Consider the following 22580-nt stretch of genomic DNA (forward strand, 5'->3'; position numbering starts at 1 on the left):
ATAAATCGGATTGAAGGTATGAATTCAATTTCAAAGCATCAGGTCAGCGCTCTTATTCTTAGAATCTTAGTCTTAGATTCTGACAAACGTGTCAGAAGGTAAGAAATACAATGTATTTTTTTTTGGACAATCCCTATGATGTAATTCAACAGAATAAAAGTTTTTAATTTGTTGCCAGATAAACATTTGTCTACTCACCCTCCTAGAATATTTAATAATTCATGATGAAAGCATCACTGCCTTCTGATAGGATGGAAAGAAGTAAGGACAAGTAGCTGGACTCTCATATATAGTCTCCCTTAATTCTTCTCTTCTATCTGCAAACTCATTCTAAGTGCTCTTAATAGGTAAAGGCAATGGGAGGTCTCGAATTAAAGGGGAGGACTTAAAGCAAAAGCTCCAACGGAAGAGCTCTAGGAGGAAGAAATGGTTTCCTAATAGATCTTTTTGAAAGGAAGGCATGATCATTACAATTGAAAAAGTCACACAGACAATGACTAGTGATGGCAACAGAATAATGAACCTCGAAGGCAATTTAAGTCATCAACTACATATTAGTCTCATTAATCACTCTGTAACTTTCTACCTGTACTATTGCTAAGCCTGTGGGTAACACATGATGAATACATAGCAATTCTTTCAAGAAAGTGAGGCAGCACAGGAGGCACTCATTCATCTCTGCCAAGAAATTTTGAATGCAACCATCTGGCCAACTGATTGGAAGAGATCTGTATTTGTGCCCATTCCAAAGAGAGGTGACCCAATGGAATGCAGAAATCCTCGGGCAATCTCATTGATATCCCATGCGAGTGATGTTTTACTAACGGTAATACAGAAATGGCTGCCAGCATACATTGATAGAGAACTTCCATAGGTTCAAGCCAGATTCCGATGTCCGATGGATCTTGACTGAAAGCAGAGAATATCAGAAAGATGTTTACCTGTGCTTTATTGACTACACAAAGGCTTTCAACTTTGTGGATCATGACAAGCTCTGGAAAACATTGCTAAGCATGAGTGTTCCGAAACACTTAATTGTGCTCATGAGGAATCTGTACCTGGACCAAGAAGCAGTTGATCGAACAGAACATGGGAACATGGAATGGTTTAAAATTAAGAAAGGTGTGCAACAGGGCTGTATTCTTTCACCATACTTATTCAACCTGTATGCTGAGCAAATAATATGAGAAGCTGGGTTATCTGAAGAAAAACATGGCACCAGGATTGGAGGAAGACTCATTAACAACCTGCGATATGCAGATGATACAGCCTTGTTTGCTGAAAGTGAAGAGGACTTAAAACATTTACTGATGACGATGAAAGAGCACAGCCTTCGGTATGGATTACATCTCAATGTAAAGAAAACAAAAATCCTCACCACTGGACCAATAAACAACATTTTTATCAAGGGAGAAAAGACTGAAGTTGTCAAAGACTTCATGCTTCTTGGATCAACTACCAACACTCATGGAAGCAGCAGTCAAGAAATCAAACGATGTATTGCATTAGGCAAATCTGCTGCACAAGACCTTTTGAAAGTGTTGAAAAGCAAAGATATCTAAGGTGAGGACTAAGGTGAGCCTGACCCAAGCCATGGTATTTTCAATAACCTCATATGTATGTGAAAGCTGGACAATGAATAAGGAAGACCATAGAAGAATTGATGCATTTGAATTATGGTGTTGGAGAATACTGAAAGTGCCATGGGCTGCCAAAAGAACCAATAGATCCGTTTTGGAAGAAGTGCAGCCAGAGTGCTCCTTGGAGACCAAGATGCCCAAACTTCGTCTCTCATATTTTGGACATATTGTCAGGAGGGACCAGTAGCTGGAGAAGATATTATGTTTGATAAGGGGGAGGTCAGAGAAAAAGAGGAAGATCACCAACGAGATGGACTGGCCAAGTGGCAGCGTCGATGGACTCAAGCGTGGCAACAGTAGTGCGGTTGGCCCATGATCGGGTAGTGTTTTGTTCGGCTGTGCGTAAGGTCGCTATGAGTCAGTACCAACTCGATGGCATCTAACAACAACAATTATATATAACTGACTCATTCGAAACTTACTTCTATGAATGGAAGCCTGCTGCTGATACTCCCTTCACTTTCCCCTCTGCCAAAGCAAACTCCTTTAAGACCTGACCCTGACTGAAACTCAAGGGGAACAAGTCATACTTACCACTGCTAGCACTTTCTGAGGCTTCAGATGCAGAAGAAATGTTGTCTGAAAATTTCTCTTCTGTGTTGTTCAGATAACTCAGGCTGCCACCTCCAAGTCTATCTTCACTCTGCTCCAAAGCATTTATTGCTGTTCCATTGGAGTATTTTCCTCCATTCAGAACAGATGACGGCTCAATTACAACAGGGTTAGTGTCCTAAAAATCACAGTCAGAGAATAAAGAGCAAAACTTACTAAGTCAACAACTATGTAGCCTACTAAAATGAATCCTAAAATTATCTGTTATTTCTAACTCTCCTGTGATTGGCTATAAGCATTTTAAAACTACATTTATGTAAAAAAAAGCATTTACATTATATGTAACTACATTTCAATCTCTTAAAGGAGGAGGAATATATACAAATAAAATTAGTAGGAAAACTGGAAACAGATTGTGGAAAACTTCTATGTTACATGAAGTATTGAGAATTTATTCTGCTGAAAAGAGGAAACCATGAAGACTTCTCTGATAATGATTATTAAAAAGGTTAAGTAATATTTTTTACTATGAAAGATTACATGGTTACTGTAGAAAGTACAAAAAATATGAAGAGAATAAATACCACATGTATTCAGATTATATCATTTAACAATAACTATAGTTACCATTTTCAACTATTTCCTGTGGCTGAAAAGATACATATATATAAATGTAAAAGATGAGTGGAATGAAGTACACAGTTAAGAGCTATGGGCAGGGCTCTATAGTTGAATTCTGTGACCAGCTACGAGACCTTGCACAGTAATATACTTCTAAGCTTAAGTTTCTTCAAGGGTAAAACTCATAGAAAAAACTGTGTGCAGTACGGAGAGGGGACTTATGTGACCTCTCAGTACTTTCTGTGTGGTGTTATGTAAGTGTAAAACTGCTCTATAGAAAATAAAATCTATCTTAAACAATATAAAGAGAAATTATCAAGTGGTGGATCAGCACATTAGCACCAAACTGAGACTCTCTCCTAAAAATAATCAGAGTGTTAAACAAAATTGAATGAGAGTACCTTTATTACCATAAATTAGGGTTATTTTATACCTAAGATTATCTGGCACTTCCCCCACACTTTAACAATGAGGGGAATTTTTATATTTAAAACTTCATTATGAAGTTTTAACAGTAAGCCTAAACCTGTATTGCCAATTAAAAATTTGAATCCACTGAACTTAATTGGTATGTGGAAAGGCACCTAGATTTTATTTTAAATCTTGCCACTCTTCCAATGAAAGGCACTGGAATTTATTCAGAGCTGATTTTCAAATGATGGAGGGATTGCTAGTATCTTCCAGGTTAACAGATCAAAGAGGAGAAAACATTTCATAAACTGCTGCTGTAGGTCAGATAGTAAGTGGCAGGACCAGGACCCCAGTCCGGGACACCTGACTCCAGAGTCTTGACTCACTACCATTACTGTAAACTGGGACCTCAGACTAACAGCTGTATACTTACTGAGTACTCACTATGTACCACTTAATAGCATCAACTCATTTACTTCCCTAACTTTCTAGGAGGCAACGCAAGATTATTGCTTGCATTTTACAGGTGGAGAAAACCAAGCCTAGAGTGTCACTCAGGAAACACACACAAAAAACTGATCTGCACTTAAGAAGCTACGTTTTATCTGGGAACATGGTGGCTTCAGATGATAAGCACTACACTGAGAACCCCAAAGCGCCAGCGCTCTGTGAAAGAAAAAGTTTCTGCTCCCACAACGATTCACAGCCTCGGAAACCCTATAGAGGGTCGCTATGTGTCAGAACCAACTTGATGGCATTTAAGAACAACTTTTTATTTCACAAAGAACATTTTTCTAATTAATACATCTCTTCAGGAAGGACAGCACTTAGCCCACTGTGTTAAATAAGTATTGCAGCCTTCTCCGCCACATGAACTAGTATTCTCTTCCCAGGTTTTTCACAACAGTTAGTCAATGTTCTTTTTTTTTTTTTTGTGAATTGAATGAATGTTTAGAGAAATGATCATCAGTTCTACATTCAACAAATGCTTCATTCCAATGATTGAAATTCCTTCCAGGTACCAACAATTAACAATATTTACTTCTATTCACTGTAACAGTGCATTCTTCCCTGTGCCTCCCGCTACTTTCCTCTTCCCTGTGCTAACCTCTCTCTTGTATTATACTGCCTGCCCTGTTACCCATGTTAACAGGTGTTTACCCTCCCTGCTTCTCTCCCCGGTAATCATCATGGATTGTTTCTTTGAACCTTTTAACGTTTTACAACACTGATCTCATACAATACTTGTCCCTTTTGTGACTCACTAATTTCAAGCATGGCAACAATAGTGAGGTTGGCCTAGGATTGGGCAGTGTTTCATTCTGCTGTGCATAAGGTCACTATGAGTTGGCACCGACTCAATAGCACCTAACAACTACAACAACAATTTCACTCAGCATACTGTCTTCCAGGTTCATCCAAGTCTTTGGGTGTTTATAACATGAGGTTACAAGAAGTTTATGGAAAAATTCCTTTATTTTTCAATTCCATTTTTCCATAAACTTTTTGAAGCTCCCTCATTGAGTATTTCAGAGTCTGGAGAGAAATATGTCTCTTAAGGACAGAGTCCTTTCTCCATGTCTCTCCCCTAATTCCTTTAACACAGAGAAGGGTTATGGAAAGCAAGAACAAATGAGGCTCATGTTCTTGGCGGTGTACCTCTGTTCACAGAGGACATATGCTGCTAGACGCTTGACTTCTATCATGTCCCTAACAGGGTGGCTGGTGTGCTGTTTAGTCAGTTCTGACTCACAGCGACTCTGCATAGGGTTTCTGAGGCTGTAAATCTTTATGGGAGCAAAAGTTCTCATCTTTCTCTTGCAGAGTGGCTAGTGGGTTCAAACTGCTGTCCTTGTGGTTAGCAGTCCAACTCGTAACCCACTACACCAACAGGACTCCTATGTTCCTATTGGAAAAGAAAATAATACTTTAACGAACAAAAGGCTAAATTAGGTAATTCTTTGAGTAAAGTATTAATAATCAGTCATTCTAAGGAACAAAATAAGAGCAACACAGACCATAAAAGTGTTCCACAAGAAACACTGTGATGTTTTATTCCAATGGCTTCATTTTCTACTTACAATGTGCTTGAAGTTATTTGCCTATTTCTCACTCCTTAGTGACACCTAAGTCTATACTTTACAATAAACAAATTCTAGAAGTAAAAAGCAAAATCAGACAGAACAATGAGGTGAAGTACATAATGTAAATACCCTATCATTTTATTATTATTATCTTTTGATAATAAGCAATGACAGAAAAGGGTATATATGAAAAACTCTGAATCAAATTCATAGAATTTTGGTTAGTGATCATTTGGTATCGGACAATGAGTGTACATGTCAATTGGTCCCCCAAGAATAGAGAAACTGGATTACTGGCATTATTCTTTTTAGTACACTAATTCTGGGGAAAAAAAATTCCTTCTGAAAATACTAAAAGCATATGATTCCAGAATATTTGGTAATAAGACTGTCCTCTTTAATGATTAACTTGGACAATGGCAAATTATCTTAAGAAATTCTGAACTAATGTTAGCTCTGAAATCCAGAATTAACTTTCTAAATAGGTCATCAACATTTCTTACCAAGGGTCTTCAACTTTTTGAAACATAATGTGAACGAAGTGGTTGAATGAGCATAGGCTTTAAAATCATAATCCAAGATTAATTTTAGATTATCCACCTTAAGGAAGATATTTCAAGCTCCTTTTTCTCTCAGCATCAGGTTCCTCACACGTATAATGGTAATACTAATATCTCCCTCACGGGTATGCTCTGAAGTTCAAATGAGGCATGTAAGGTGCATGACCTGTACAGGCACCACAATCCCAAATATTACAGCCCACAAAAGATTGTCACAAGGGAAGGAATTTAACTACCAACATGTAATAATCACAGACCCAGTCCACAGTATCAAATCAATGTTCATTTTCTTCCCCTTCAATATGTCATGATGTAGAGTAAAGCATTTTATTAATGGTCAAATCAAGACTGACAGAGCTGAAACATTCCATAGAACAACGTAGGAAAACTGGAATCTTGCTTACGTATTTAACATATTCTTTCCATTGTTGCCACCATTGCATGGAGATGATGAACCAATTGTGTCCTGGCTGCAGACCATATCTGCTCTCGCGTTCCAGCCATCCCCTATACACACAAAAGTTAGTACATTAACAGAAGTTATCTGAAGTATGTCAGACACAAGAAGACAAGTAATGAATGATCCCACTTATATGGAATATCCAGAATATGAAAATGCATACAGGCAAAACTTTATTAGTGGTACCAGAGAGTAGGGGAAGGGAAAAATTGACTTATGACTTAAAGGGCATCAAGTTCTGTTTGTTAAGTGTCGACGAATCAGTTCTGACTTAAAGTGACCCTGTATAGGGTTTCCCAGGAGTGGTTGGAGGGTTTGAACTGTCAACCTTATGGTTAGCAGTCCAGTGCTTATCCTACAGCACCACACCAGGACTCCAAGTTCTGTTTAAAGGGATGCAAACTATTGAAAATGGATAATGATGATTGCTGTATAACATGGTGAATGCAATTAATATCAGTAAATTGTACACTTGTTGTTGTACAAGTCGATTCTGACCCATAGCAACCCTGTATAGGGTTTCCAAGGAGCAGCTGGTGAGCTTGAACCACTGACCATGCAGTTCAAATGACATTGCAGTCTGACACATTAGCATACAGTGCCACACCAGGACTCCAAATTGTACACTTACAGGTGGTTAAAATGGCAAATGTTTCATTATACATAATTTATAACAAAACTTCAAAAAAAAGGGAAAACATCTCAACAATAATAGACACAGTCATGTGAAACAGATGACTACAATATACACATATTATCATTAGGAGGTTTTACAAAGAAAAAAACATACAAGAAATATACGTATTTAGGATTCTGTCACAATGCAGTTAACAACACATTACAGTTTCCATGGATAAACCAGTTTCAAGAGTCATAAAATAATTATAACTCATCACAATGATGTCTTAAAAATTTTTTATTGAAGAATAATTTATATGCCATGAAATTTACTTGTTTTAAGTGTGCACATCAATGATTTTTTACAGATGTGAGCCACCATCACCACAATCCAGTTTTATACTTCCATGACTCAAAAAGTTCTTTCATGCCACTGACAGCTTATCCTTGCCACCCAGCTCAGGCCCAGGAAACCACTACTCTCCTTCTGCTGCCTCTGTAAGATCTGACTTCTAAAAACATTTCAGATAAATAAAAGAATACACAGGTGGTCTTTTACATTTGGCTTCTTCCACTAGCATGACTTTGAAATTCATCTATGTTGTCACGCATGTCAGCAGTTTGTTCTTTTTAAACTACTGAATAGTATTTCATTGTATGGGTACCCTGCATTTTGTTTACCCATGCAAAAGCTGAAGAACATTTGGGCTGCTTCCATGTTTGGGCCATTGTGACTCATACTGCTATGAATATTCATGTATAAACTTTGATGTCTCTTGAGTAGACATCTAGGAGTAGCACTGCTGGGATGTTGGTGAATTTCTACCACTTAGTTCTTAGTTGGAACTGTAGTATCGTGCATGTTGCTATGGTGCTGGAAGCTGTGCCACCACTATTTCAAATACCAGCAGGGTCACCCACAGTGGACAGGTTTCAGAGGAATTGCCAGACCAAAATAGACTAGGAAGAAAGCCCTGGTGTTTACTTCCCAAAATAAGGCAATGGAAATCTTATAGATTATAAGCCCTTATGGGATTTGGTTCCTTTTTTTGGAACTTAAAGGTCATAGTACTGAGACATCCCAGTCACAGTTGATATTGAAAATATGTTTCATGCTTCTCTTCTATCTCCTAGTTCACTGCGTGTAGTGTCTGGGGTCTTAAAAACTTGCAAGGGGCCATATCCAAGGCACAATATTTGGTCTCTATTCACCTGAAGCAAAAGAGAAAGAAGGGAAGCCCGAAGTAGGATATGGAACGTGTATCTGACTGCCTCCATGAACAACTACTGCCTTCTTAGCTATGAGACCAGGAGAACTACTATCACTGAGCATTCACATCAAAGATTTTATGGAGGACTCCTGATCAAAAAGGGGTTAATGCAGAACAGAAATTCAAACTCTCATGGAATACAGATTTTCTAAAGCTAGTGGGGCTGCATAAATCCTTGAAACTAATGCCCTGAGGTCATCTTTAAAACACCAGAATTATCCCCTGAAGTTCTCAGAACCAAACAAGAGTTTAACTTAAGTAGGAAAAAACGTCTGCCTTGAGCATGAATTTCTTCAGAACTAACTATCCGGATAAAGTGATAACAGTAACTTGAAAGGGGGCACTGAGTTTCCGTGAATGGGGAAGGAACAACATAGAAAAGGACGGTGAGAGTGGTCGCACAGGGAGAACTGGTTGAATAGGTGTATGGTTTCTGTGTACAGTCTCAACAACAATAAAGTAAAACTTTAAAAACAAACAAACAAAAAAAAGGTGGAAGGAGGAAAACATTAAAGGAAACTATACTGTAAGCCGTTTTTGTTGTTGTTAAGTGACAATGAGTCAGTTCTGACTCAAAGTGACCCTGCAAAGGAATGGCTGGTGTGTTGAATTGCCAATCTTTCAGTTAGCAGTCCAGTGTTTATCCTACAGAGCCACACTGATATATGAAAGTATCATTTTATATGACCTGGAATGAAAAAAGAACCAGAAATGAAAATACTATTTCAGAATATTTCCATTTTTGTGAAAACCTTTAAAATTCCACTGAGTACTTGTGTATGTGTGAATACGTGAATCAATAACAATTATTTGCAAACATGGGTATTTTTGAGATTGTGGGTATTCTTTGCTTAGCTCTACTAATTTCTCGATGATAAACACTAATCATTTTTGTAGTAAAAAAATTTGCTATCCTTTCATCTATAAAATGGTTTGTTTTGTTTTTAACTACAAAAACTATATTATTCAGCGCAGTTTTCATGTTAAATGCAACTTAACTTCTGAATTAATTCATGCCCTTGGCTAGAAATGTACTTAACAAAAGCATTTCAGTATGTAATTATTTCTGGAGAAAACAGTTTTACTGTAATTATTACAGTTAAATTAATAAGAAGCGTGGTGGATTTGGACAATAAACACTGGACTGTGATCCACAAGGTCAGCAGGTGGAGACCAACAGCCACTTTGTAGGAGAAAGATGAGGCTTTCTGTTCCTGCAGAGATGTGCAGCCTCCAAAATCTTACAGGGAGTTGCTACAAGTCAGAACCAACTTGACTGCACTTACCAACAGTAACTAATGTATTTCAGGTGTTAGAAATTTCACATAAGTAATGAAAACTACATAAAGTTAAACTACAAACTTACCTAATAATTTGTCCTTCCTCTTCTGGAGTAGCTGGTCTTAACCCGAGGACTATATGACACACCTAGGAAAAAAGTGACGACTTTAAGTTCACTGGTGACTGGTGACAATGACTTGACTGCATGAGATCTACTTTCTTAATGAAAACCTGTATTAGTAAGAGCTTTCAACTAATATATTACCAATAAAAGTATTTCAAATGTTCACTTGAGCAAATTTTAACTTTTGGTTTTATTGTTTTTAAAGAAATCATTTCAATGGAGGCTAGTTTCCAAATTTCTATGTGAAATAGGAAAAAAAAAAAAAAGAAAATTAGCTGTCTAGTGCTTATTCTGGAGTCCTGGTGTGGCGCTGTAGATTAATGCACCAGACTGCAAAGCTGTTTGAACTGCAAGGTCGGCGGTTTAAGCTCACCAGCTGCTCCTTGGAAACCTTATACAGGGTCGCTATGGGTTGGAATCGACTCGACGGCACTTAACAACAAGTGCTTATCTTACAGTGTCACACCAGTACGCATCATATATATTGTTGTTGTTGTTAAGTGCTATCAAGTCAGTTCCAACTAACAGCAACCCTGTACAGGGTTTCTGAGGAACAGTTGGTGAGTTTGAACTGCTAACCTTATGGTCTGAAGTCCAGTGCTGATCCGACAGCACCACACCAGCAGTCTGAGCCATCACATTAGGGGTGAGTTAATTAAATGTTTGACCAAGTATACCAGGATAATTTTTAAGTTGATAATTTTGCATGTCCTATCAATGATGTTATAAATTTTGGCGGAAAAAAGGTTCCCCAGGAACTTCTAACAAGCCAGTGGACTACACAGACATTCTTATACGGACCCTCTACAACAAAGATACAAGGGACAAAATAAAAGATGCAGATGAAAATTCTGGTATCCTGAACTTGGTAAGAAAGTTCAGAGAGGTGGACCGCGTGCTGGTGGGGACGAGGTCGAGCTGGGTTGGTGAGAGAGGAAGAGGGAGACTAACTCAGGTGAAAGTCTGGCTAAACACAGCTCCACCATCTTGTGAGCAGCTTTGGCAGTGTGGGAGACCAGCAGAGTAGATTTGCTCAGCAGTGACAGCTTTTCCCCACACTCCACTAGTGACAAGAAGTGTGGCTAGCTCCCACCTTCATCCACCCACGGCATAAACCCTGCTCTCCAGGAGTGTGGAGCTTCATGGTTGGGAGCCAAACCAGTGTGAGGTGGGGGCAGGCTGCACTGCTTTGGTGCCTGAATTCAGGTGGATTTGGCTCCAGACCTACAAAACCCACAGAGCAGTATTTAACTAGTCACCCTGCCCCAACCTTCCCTGTGGTCCTGACACTGAAGGGCCCCCACAAATGACTTCTGGACTGAGTGCCTTGAACACAGATTACACTGAGGCTAACAGGAACTCCATCGGGGCCAGGAACTCGGCTTCGGCTGTCACATCTCTTCCACAGCCACCTCCAGAGTTCCTTGAATTGCAGGAGCCCCTGCAGATATTTCTTCCCTCTGGGTCCAACAACTGCACTGTTCGTTTTTACAGATACAACAACCCTACAATGCCCCAAGATAACAATTTTAGCTCACATAAAGAAATAAGAGAAAATGGATCAAGCAAATGAACAAGATGAAGAGCCAGAGAAATTTCTGAGGGAGAAAATGTAATAGAACTGAAAAAGATTTCAAAAGAATTATAATTAGGTATCTTCAAAGCATCTATAGGAAAAAAAAAAATCAAAGAGAACACAGAAAAAACTTTAGAATAATTCAGGAAAACACTACAAGAACATACAATAAGAAACGGAAATTCTGGAACAATACAAAATCTGCAGTTAAAAATCCAGAAGCGTAATACTAAGATCTCAGAAATGGACAATACATTTAAAGGGCAAAGGAGTAGATACAAAGCAACGAGAGCCTGAGTTAGTTAGCTGAAGATATAAATCTCTCAATACTAGTATGCTAGAAGGACAATCAGAAAAAAGCATAAAAAATCTGAAGAAAGCAAAAGAGTTATACAGGACACCATAAAGAGGAACAACTTACAGGTGACTAGAATTTCAGAACAGAAAGAGGCAAGCACACAGAAAATTGTTGAAGAGTTGTTGGAAGAAAACTCCCCCAACATCTTGAAAGAGGAAAAGATAAGCATACAAGAAAATGACTAAAGCCCAAACAGGATAGATCCCAAAGAAAATCACCAAGACATATCATAACCAAACTTTCCAAAATCAAAGACAAGGAAAGAATCCTGAGAGTAGTTCTGGAAAAGTGAAGTTAATCTACAAAGGAGAACCAGTAAGACCAAGCTCTGACTTCTCAGCAGAAACCATGCAGACAAGAAGGCAATGGAATGACATTTACAAAACTCTGAGAGAAAAGAAATGCCAACCAAGAATCATATACCCAACAAAACTGTCCCTCAAATATGATGACAAAATTAGAACATTTCCAAACAAACAGAAATTAAAGGAATTTGCAATGACAGACCAACTTTACAAAAAATGCTAATGAGCACTGTTTGGACTGAGAATCAACAACAGCAAACAACCACCTGAGATTATGATAACACCACCCAGAACTCAATCCAGAGATGTTATTTTTGTTGTGAAATGCCATCGAGTCGGTTTCGACCCATAGCGACTCTGTATAGGGTTTCTGAGGAGCAGTTGGTGAGCTTAAACCGCCAACCTTGCAGTTCAAATGGCTTTCAAGTCTGGCACATTAACCCACAGCGCCATACCAGAACTGGAAGTATTTAAAGTAAAACAAACCTACAGGACTTAAAACAGGGGACCAGAGACATCAATGTATAATGAAGTCAACTACAAAGCAAAGAGAGAAAGTATAGATGCAGAACTTCTAAAGGCAAGGAAGTCAAGTAGATTTCCAGATAAATCACTGTTTTAAGCAAGGAAAAAAATTAATAAATGAGGCACTAAGGATAAGTACTCGACCCGCGAGATCTGTTTGAACCACCAGGCTGGCAGTTCAAACTCACCAGCTGCTCCTTGGAAACCCTATACAGGGTCACTCTGAGTCAGAACCGACTTGATGGCACTTAACAACAACAAGGAACTCAAACAAAAAGAATACATCTGCACATAAAAATAAAAAAAGAGGAATATCAGAAAGATTTAGTAAACATTAACACAACAGAAATGAAAATGACAAGAAAATCCACAAACAAAAGGAACTCATGAGCTAAAGGGTTTGTTGTTGAGGTTAAATGTCCTGGAATCAGTTCCGAGTGATGCTGTATAGGATGTTTGCGGAGTGGCTGGTGAGCTTGAACCACTGACCTTGTGGTTCAAACCAACTTTGCAGACCAGCTCATTAACCCGCAGCACTACAGCAAGACTCCCAACTAAATGGTTTGTTGTTGTTGTTGTTGCCATCGAGTCGATTCCGATCCATAGCGACCCGGTGTAGGGTAATAGAAGTAAATGCTGTTAAACAGTGGGTACATGAAGGGGATTACAACTGTGTACTAAAACAAAGTGTATGGTTCACTACAAAGTTTATGGTTGAATGTGAAACTGATGATCTGTTGTGTAATCCTTCACTCAATTCACAATAAAAAGTTAATAAAAAACAACAAAAAAGGAAAAAGCTTCCCTATCCCTGATGAGCTTGAATGCAATGCAAATTGAGAAAAATTGTTACTACCAATGCTGAACGTGCTTTGTAAAGCTTATTGATCCTTCATTCATTTGCATCCCCTAAATGTCATCACAGAAGATTTGATAGCATTTTAACATGAAAATTTTTAAACATACAGAAAGATTGAAAGAATTTTATAGTAAGCACTCATATTCATTGCCCTGATTTCAACATTAATACACTACTAAGCCTGCATCTATTTCTCAATTCATTCATCAACCCTCTTATTTTTTGGATGCATGTTAAAGTAAATTGTAGACACCAGTACAGCCTTTCCTACAGGAGTGTATAGCTAACTGCCTCTAGAAACAACATAGCATTTATTTGTATTATTTGCTGGAGTTTAATATCTGTTTACAGGTTTACCTTCTGAAGTAAATTTACATAACAGTGACCTACATGGTAGTTTTCAGATTCATCCACATTTCTATCAGTAGCTCGTTCCTTTTTATTGTTGAGCAATATTCCACTGTTAGAATACACCATGATTTATCTACTGTCCTATTGACAATGGGTTTTTGAGATTTATTTGTTAAGCTTATTTGTTAAGATTTAACTGTGCTTATTGAAATTTAATAAAGGTGTACAAATCCTAAACTCAGTGACTTTTTACAAAGTAGCCATAACTCTGTAACTATCACCCAACCAAGAAAATGTACATTCTTAACATCTCAGAGGTGTCCTGGTAGGGCGCTATATGATAAGCACTGAACTGTTTGTTACCACAAGGTTGGCTGTCAAAACCCACCAGTGTTTCTAGGAAACCCTGTACAGGTCTCTGTCAGAACCAACTCAACAAACTTGACTTGACTTCTATCATGGTAAACTGGTTTTGGGGTCTGATATTTTCCATTCAATATTATGTTTGTAAGACTCACCTATGTTGTTGTGTGTATCATTAGTTCATTTCTTTCTTTCTTTCTTTTTTTTTTTTAAACCATGCATTTCCTATATAAAGTCTACCCTACATGTACACCAAAAGACATAGTTGTATGTTCTTAGAAGCACTACTGTTATAGTCAAAGACAGGAAACAGCCAACTATCTGTCAATATTGTTGCTGTAGTTGTTAAGTGCTGTTGAGTGAGTTCTGACTCATAGCAACCCAATATAAGGTTTCCATAATTTATTTATTCATCTAATGTTGAAAGGGAGTCCTGGTGTGGCACTGTAGGATAAGCACAGGACCACAAGGTTGGTTTGAATCCTAAGGTCGGCAGTTCAAACTCAGCAGTAGCTCCTATTTATTATTGGGATGGACATAATTCTCACTTAAATTCCACCTTTAACTAACCAAGTCTCCGACTTTGGGTGACAGGGCTCATTTTTGTTCCTTTATTTTATGAGAGTTGCTCAGAACAGCCTAAACCCAGAGCAGGAGGGGATGTTCTCCCTGAGCAGTATTTCACTATTGATGCATGTCACAATTTATTAACTCATCTAATGTTGACAGGGAGTCCCCTGGTGTGGTGCTGGAGGATAAGCGCAATACCACAAGGTCGGTTTGGAATCACAAGGTCAGCAGTTCAAATGCACCAGTAGCTCCATGGAAACCCAATATTGGGTTGCTATGAGTTGGAACTCACTTGACAGAACTACAACAATGTTGACAGATATTTGGGGTATTTTCTATCTTTGACTATTAACAATAGTGCTTGTAAGAACATACTACTATCTTTGTTGGTACACATGTGTACAAGTTTTTACAGGTGTACACGTAGGGTAGACTTTGAGTCACAGGGCATACATTAATCAACTTTCATAAATATTGCCAAAAATTTTTCCAAAGTGGCTCTACCAATTTATATTCCCATTAGCAATCTTTAAGAGTTCCAGCTGCTCATTATCCTCACCAACACTGCACATTACTAATTACATAACCATTCTGGTAGATGCCCAATAGTATTTCAATTGTGGTTTCAATATGTATATCCATGGTGACTAACGAGGCTAGTCATTTTCATAAATTCATTAGCTATTTTGATACTACCTTTTGTGAATACTTGTTCAGTCTTGAACAGGTAATTTTCTGTCCAAGTCTTTTAGACACTTTTATATTGGGATTTTGTATTTTTTTGTAATTATTTTTCTTTTTTACATGCAGTAGATACAAGTCTTAGGTTGCACCTATCTTCTTCCACTCTGTGGTTTTTCACCCTCAGTGGAATCTCTATAAAAGTTCTTAATTAATTTGGTGAAGAAGTCTAACTTTACCTTTCATATTTATGTCTATAATCTACATGGAATTAACTTTTGTATATGACAGGAGGACACCAACTGATGCAGCACCATTTAATGAACACCCCTTTCCCTTCTTTATTGCATTGTCATCTTTGTCATAAATTAAGTGATCGTGTATATCTGGGTACATGTAAGGATTCTATATTCTGTTCCACTGGTCTAATTTTATGCAAATATCACATTGTCTTAACTATGGCAGTTGTTGTGTGTGCCATCGAGTCGGTTCCGATTCATAGCGACCCTGTATAGGGTTTCCAAGGCTTTAAATGTTTGCCTCATCTTTCTCTCATGGTCTTAACTATGGTCACTTGATAATAAGTCATAATATCTGGTACAGTAAGTCCTCTCTGTTCTTCTTCAATATGATCTTTTGGCCCTTCGCACATTTAAAATCAGCCTGTCAAGTTCGACAAAAGCACACAAGAACAAAAGCAAGCCTAGAGTAAAAGTCTACAGAACACACTAGTAAGGGTATTATTTAAATGAGATGAAATCAGCTGCTAAATCCCCATTTTACCAAGCAAGTTGATTCAGTTTATAGTGATGATTTATATTACTTTTGTACATAATTTATACTGCAATCAATTTGAATCATTGCTAGAAGCTGAAAGTGAAGCAACTGACTGATTTAAATGGACATTGTAGGCATATCAGGTTACATAAGGGTCAAATTTGTAATAATTAGTCTTTGGCTGTCAGGCAGAGACCAATTTCTAAGTTATTCTAATATAGCTGACACAGATGAATCCTTTTTTATTTAAAAAGAAAGACCATGAAAGATAAAAGATACCAAACTATCTGATCTTTATAGGAGTGTTTTTCTAAGGGAAGGAAAATAAGGAGAAATTAAAATGCCACTATTAAATAAGCTTAACTATGAAGAACTATGAAAACTTTAATTATGCTTAAAAAAATGGAACAAGAAAATGACAGTAAAATAGTTTAAAATCTGGCAAGCACTTAATGTTCACTCCTGGCAGCTTCTCTACTTTCTTTGCCCGTCAAATCTTTCTCAGACCGTCTAAAGAACAAAGACTAAGAGACAGCCTTGTAGTTAAACCTACTAACTGGGAACACTGTACACCTGGAAATTTTTACAGCTGACTTTTTATGTTATCTTTCCAGTCACACTGCCTAATTCCTCAGAACAGACCTTTAAAAAAGGTAACAATGAAGAAAAACAGCAAATTATGATCGCTTTAAAAATTTAAATTGTTCTCTGTGTATCTACATGCAGCTTTCCACAAGTGCTAAGATAAACAAATAATCAAATACACGATGCTTCCCACTTCCCTTGTCATGATTCTGAGAAGCCTCAGCAGGCACTAAAGCTGTATCTTACCATCTCTCAGGTGTTATACATAATAATGTTGCTCTCTCTGTAATTAGTCATGGTTTTACAGCCTAGCAATGAGCCAATGTTAAGAAAATAATATCAACGTGAGACATAGATGTAATAACTCTGCTCCTATGTAACAAATGATACAGTACTACTGGTACCTGTCATACACCATAAGCATACCTGGAAAAGGAGATTCAAAAATTCGTTGGCAAGAACATTTTTCACACTCCAGATCTGATAGTCTTCCAGAGTAAGATGGCCCATCTAAAAAGAGAAAAAAACATTCATTTTGTGTCAAGAATGTGTCCACATTTCTTACAGCATTGGAAATAAATGCTGGGTGATTAAATTTACAGCGATCTAAATTTAATTTTTAAATAATTTTCTAAAGATACACAAATAATTCTCAATAGATTCTATGTTTATCTGAAAAGTAGGTCAGCCAATCCAAGTTTGAAAGTGACAAAGCTTATACAAATGCCAGTTGGAACTCTGTTAGAACAGCTAATGGTAACTGGGACTACTTGTCATCAATAATCTCCTTTTACTAATAAGAACAGGAAAAAACTCACAGTAACTTCTATATCAAGGGTTACTTTATCCTGGTGTGGCACTGTGAGTTAATGCGTGGGACTGCAAAGTCTCTTTGAACTGCAAAGCTGGCAGTTTAAGCTCACCAACTGCTCCTCAGAAACCCTATAAAGGGTCGCTATGGGTCGGAACCAACTCGATGGCACTTAACAACACAATGATATATTAGGACTCCTGGTGTGGCACTGTAGAATCAACACTGGACTGTGATCCACAGTGTCAGCAGTTCAAACCCACCAGCTACACCTCAGAAACCTTATACAGGGTTGATATTAGTCAGAACCAACACGATGGCACTTAACAACAACAACAACAACAATATATATATATATAGTGAGTCCTAGTGTGATGCTGTAGGATAAGCACTATACAGCTAATTGCAATGTTACTGGTTCAAACCTACCAGATGCTCCTTGGAAGAAGCCCTATGCAGGGTCACTATGAGTTGGAACTTATTTAACAGTACTTGACAACAATAACAACAAACATATATAAAAAAAATGAATATGTTTTCCCAGAATACAATTAAATATTACTTATGTAAATTGAATAAAAGTATTATTGTAGTATCAAAGTGTACCAAAAATTACACATAAAAGCCAATATATTTCATGCTCCAATCCAAGGTGAATGATACTGTTATTAGCTATTAGTATTTAATTTTTTTTTTTTTTTTGGTTAGTGCCGTCAAGCTGGTTCTGACTCACAGGAACCCTATGGAGGGTTTCTGGGGAGTGGCTAGAGGGTTTGAAACACCAACCTTGAGATGAGCAGTCCAGTGCTTATCTTACAGCACTATACCAGGACTCCATATAATGATAAGAAAACAATATTAATACTGTTTACTTTCATTTTCTTTTATATCTCAAATATGATAGTAGTGTTAACAAGGAAAGCTATTAACAAAGGATACAATAATCATTTATTTTTTTTTAAGATAAAGAAAAACTGACTTTCGGAATCCCTTAAGTATGAATGGACTTCAGAAAGTTTGTAGAAAAAGTGGAATTAAAAGATAACGAATTTTTTTCCATTAACATATTGAATCCCCTTCATATATATGTGTATTTCAACTGTCTATAATCTAACAACAGAGATGTGAAGTATTAAATAATAAAAAAAAATCCTTCCAAATCAGGTGTAGAAATAACCTTCCAAGAAGAGAAGACAAAACCTCCAATTTCTTGTTGTTTTTTCCCCACACACAAATAAATAAGACCACTTTCAAAAAGTAGAAGGCAGGTAGAGGGAGTAGACAAACCACTTTAGAATATGGCTGACACTGGATTATAGAATCTTTCTCAACATGCTCACTATTTTAAATTGCTGCTTCACCTACAATGAAAAGGAAGTCGTTTGAAGATTTTTTTCAAATTTAGTACGAGAAGTTGAAAACATCTGGTCCTGTAATGCATGATAGCCCAAAAAGCTCTGACTAAGAGACATGTATGTGCCTTTCCCACTACAGTGTTATCAGAACTTCAAACCACCCATTTTTAGTATTCACCTCGCCTTTGAAAATAGCTCTTTGACTATAACAATTTGGTTTAAGATTATACAGGAATAAATGATAGCATATTTATAAAAAATAATATACAGAAGCCGAAAGGCCAAGAATAAAACTTCTATATATGTTATTTTATAGCACACAATCAAACAAACAAAAAAACACAATCCATTGCCACTGAGTTAATTCTGACCCTGTATAGCGTTTCAGAGGCTATATATCTTTATGGACGCAGAAAACCTCATCTTTCTCCCTCAGATCAGGTGGTGGGTTTCAACTGCTGACTCTGCGGTTAGCAGTCCAGTGCTTACACTATAACACATCACACTAGGTTGCTTTATAGCACATGTTGTTGTGAAGTGCTGTTGAGTCAGTTCCAACTCATAGTAACCTGTGTAGGGTTTCCGAGGAATGGCTGGTGAGTTTGAACTGTCGACCTTGTAGATCAAATGGACTTTGCAGTCCAGCCCATTAATCCATGGTGCCACACCAGGACTCCACATAGATGATGATTAACAAACCTTTTAGCACACAGATGATTATAAATAAGCTTTTGTGAAATTTATAAGCATGTTTATTGTTAAATTTTAAAAAAAGTTGCAGAATGGCATTTGTTGTTAAGTACTGTCAAGTTGATTCCGACCCATAGCGACCCTGTATAGGGTTTCTGAGGAGTGGCTGGTGAGCCTGAACCACCAACTTTGCAGTTCAATTGACTTTGCAGTCCAGTGCATTAATCCACAGTGCCACACTAGGACTCCTGAATGGAATATATAACAGTATTCAATTTTAAAAACATAAAACACAGAATAGTTTATTTTACCATTGATAACAGTGTATCCTTTTACTCTCCCATATTTATAATACTCATTTATATAATACTTATTCAATCTATATGCTGAACAGATAATCCAAGAAGCTAGACTATCTGAAGAATCTGATTGTCAGGATTGGAGGAAGACTCATTAACAGCGTGTGATGTGCAGATGATACAACCTTGCTTGCTGAAAGCTAAGAGGATTTCAAGCACTTACTGATGAAGATCAAAGACTACAGCCTTCAGTATGGATTACACCTCAACATAAAACAATCCCCACAAGTGAACCAACAAGAAACATGACAATAAATGCAAAAAGACTAAATTGTTGAGGCTTTAATTTTACTTGTATCCACAATCAATGCCCATGGAAGCAGCAATCAAGAAAACAAATGAAGTACTGCACTGGGGAAATCTATAGCAAAAGACCTCTTTAAAGTTTTACAGCGCAAAGGTATCACTTTGAGGACTAAGGTGTGCCTGGTGCAAGTCACGGTCTTTTTAATTGCCTCATACGCATGCAGACGCTGGATGATGAATAAGGAAGACCGAAGAAGAATTGATGCCTTTGAATGATGGTGTTGGCAAAGGATACCGAATATATCACAGAGTGCAAAAAGAGTAAAATCTTACATGGAATAAGCACAGCCAGAATGCTTTTTAGAATTGTAGATGGCAAGACTTAAGTCTCATTGTACTTTTGGTATGTTATTAGGAAGGACCAGTAGCTGGAGAAACACATCATGCTTGGTAGAGGATCAGTGAAAAAGATGAAGACCCACAACAAAATGAACTGACATAGTAGCTGCAACAATGAGCTCAAACACAGCTACAACTGTGAGGGCGGTGCAGGTGCAGACAAGGTTTTATTACGGTGTACGTAGGGTCTTCTGAGTTGGAACCGACTCAATGGCACCCAACAGTATTAGTCCCTTACACTCACATATTTAGAATAATATTTAATTGTATTATTTTACTCAATTACTTAAAAATCCAGAGGATCTGCAACTCTGCCACATCATGCTTATATCTCAAATATAGGTGGCAAAGAGGAACATGTGGAGTATTACTTATAGACAGGCTCTGATCAAGTTCAATTCATTATGGAATTTTACAATGAATAATCAAGGACTAAAATTCCAGGAGAGAAAAAAACTAGATCCTCACGTTCTTTCCTAGTTAATCCCTCTACTCTTGAAATCATTATTCTGATTTCTATTACATTTTGCTAGTTTTGTCTGTTTTTGGACATCCACATAAATGGAATCATATAGTATGTATACCTTTGTGTGACTTCTTTTGCTCAATATGTTGATCATTACCAGAACTTAGTTGTGAGAATTTGTTTTATGTTGAGCTACAATCCATACTGCAGGCTCTTTGATCTTCATCAGTAAGTGCTTCAGGTCCTCTTCACTTTCAGCAAGGAAGGTTGTGTTACTTGCAAATCATAGGTGTTAATGAGTCTCCCACCAATTCTGATGCTGTATTCTTCTTTATATAGTATAGCTTCTCAGATTATTTGCTCAGCATTCTAACTGATTTTAAACACTTTTCCTAATTTTAAGTCAAGCAGTGTCCTTGTTCTGTTCAAATGACTGCCTCTTAGTCTATATATAGGTTCTGCATAATCACAACTAAGTGTTCTGGAATTCCCATTCTTCGCAGTTATCTATAACTTACGATCCACACAAATGCCTTTGCATAGTCAATAAAACAGACAAACACCTTTCTTGTAACCTCTCTTTTCAGCTAAGATACATCTATCATCAGTAATGGTATCTCTCATTGCATACTCCCTTCTGAATCCAGCTTGAATTTCTGGCAGTTCCCTGTTGATGTGTGTACTGCTGCAATTATTTTTTAATCATCTTCAGCAAAGTTTTACTTGCATGTGAAATTATTAGAAAATGTCCACATTTTGTTGGATCATCTTTCTTTGGAGCGAGCACAATATGGATTTCTTCCAGACGACTGACAGACAGATGTCTTCCAAATGTCTTAGCGTAGACAAGGGAGTGCTTCCAGCATTGCATCCACTTGTTGAAACGTCTCAGTTGGTATTCTATCAATGCCTGGAGCCTTGTTTTTGCCAACATCTTCATTGTAGTTTAAGATTTCTTCCTTCAGTATGATTGGTTATTGATCATAGACTACCTCCTAAAATGGCTAAATGCTGACCAATTCTTTTTGGTACAGTGACTGTGTATTCCTTCTATTTTTTGTCTACTTCTTATAAAATGGCTAGCATAGGCTTATAATGCTTTTACATATCTTATATTTAATAGAGTTTTTTAAAGATGGGGTGAGTTGTCCTTAGAGAAATATGGGAGACATTTTAATCACAGACCCTAAAGATTACTTAGTGAATATGATGCAGAAAAGACATTCAACTTGTATACACAGTACACATCCCAACTCAAAGTGCATGGTATTTTTAAAAAGCATAAACTAGTCTTTGTTAGACTCACCTTTGTGGTATCATGTGTATTCAATATGCCTTCTACAATGTCAGAGAGATCCATGTGCAGTTCCTTTAAAAATAGCAATCCAGAGGACTAATTAGAAAAGAGTGGATAACATTTTTATTATTCAATGGCCAAAGTATATTGTATTTTGGTCAGTTTTTTTTTTCCTTCCTATAAAAATTAGCATAACTGATTCTAATATTTGCTTTAAAAATTAAGACAATTTTCCTGTTTCATTCCTACTTTGCACAGTAAGTTTAACTTACTATATTTTCTAGACCAAAACAAATTAAACTCTTTCCCAATTTTGCATCATCTGTGAACATAAGGAGCTCTGGTAGCATAGCATTTATGAGTTGGGCTGCTCACCTCAAGGTCA

General features: G+C 37.3%; 1 protein-coding gene across 1 annotated transcript in view; it reads right to left on the reverse strand.

Annotated features, from left to right (window-relative positions):
- The window catches only part of USP32 (ubiquitin specific peptidase 32), a 214833-nt gene that overhangs the window by 54292 nt on the left and 137961 nt on the right, over positions 1-22580 (reverse strand). The window contains exons 9-13 of the mRNA XM_006832353.1: positions 22205-22267; positions 16999-17082; positions 9584-9645; positions 6273-6375; positions 2175-2370 (exon numbers count right to left, since the gene is read on the reverse strand). Coding sequence (XP_006832416.1) covers positions 2175-2370; positions 6273-6375; positions 9584-9645; positions 16999-17082; positions 22205-22267 — 508 coding nt within the window. The remainder of the gene's footprint in view (positions 1-2174; positions 2371-6272; positions 6376-9583; positions 9646-16998; positions 17083-22204; positions 22268-22580) is intronic.

The sequence above is a fragment of the Chrysochloris asiatica genome, unplaced genomic scaffold (assembly GCF_000296735.1).
Source record: "Chrysochloris asiatica unplaced genomic scaffold, ChrAsi1.0 scaffold00007, whole genome shotgun sequence".
In the NCBI taxonomy this organism is placed as follows: domain Eukaryota; kingdom Metazoa; phylum Chordata; class Mammalia; order Afrosoricida; family Chrysochloridae; genus Chrysochloris; species Chrysochloris asiatica.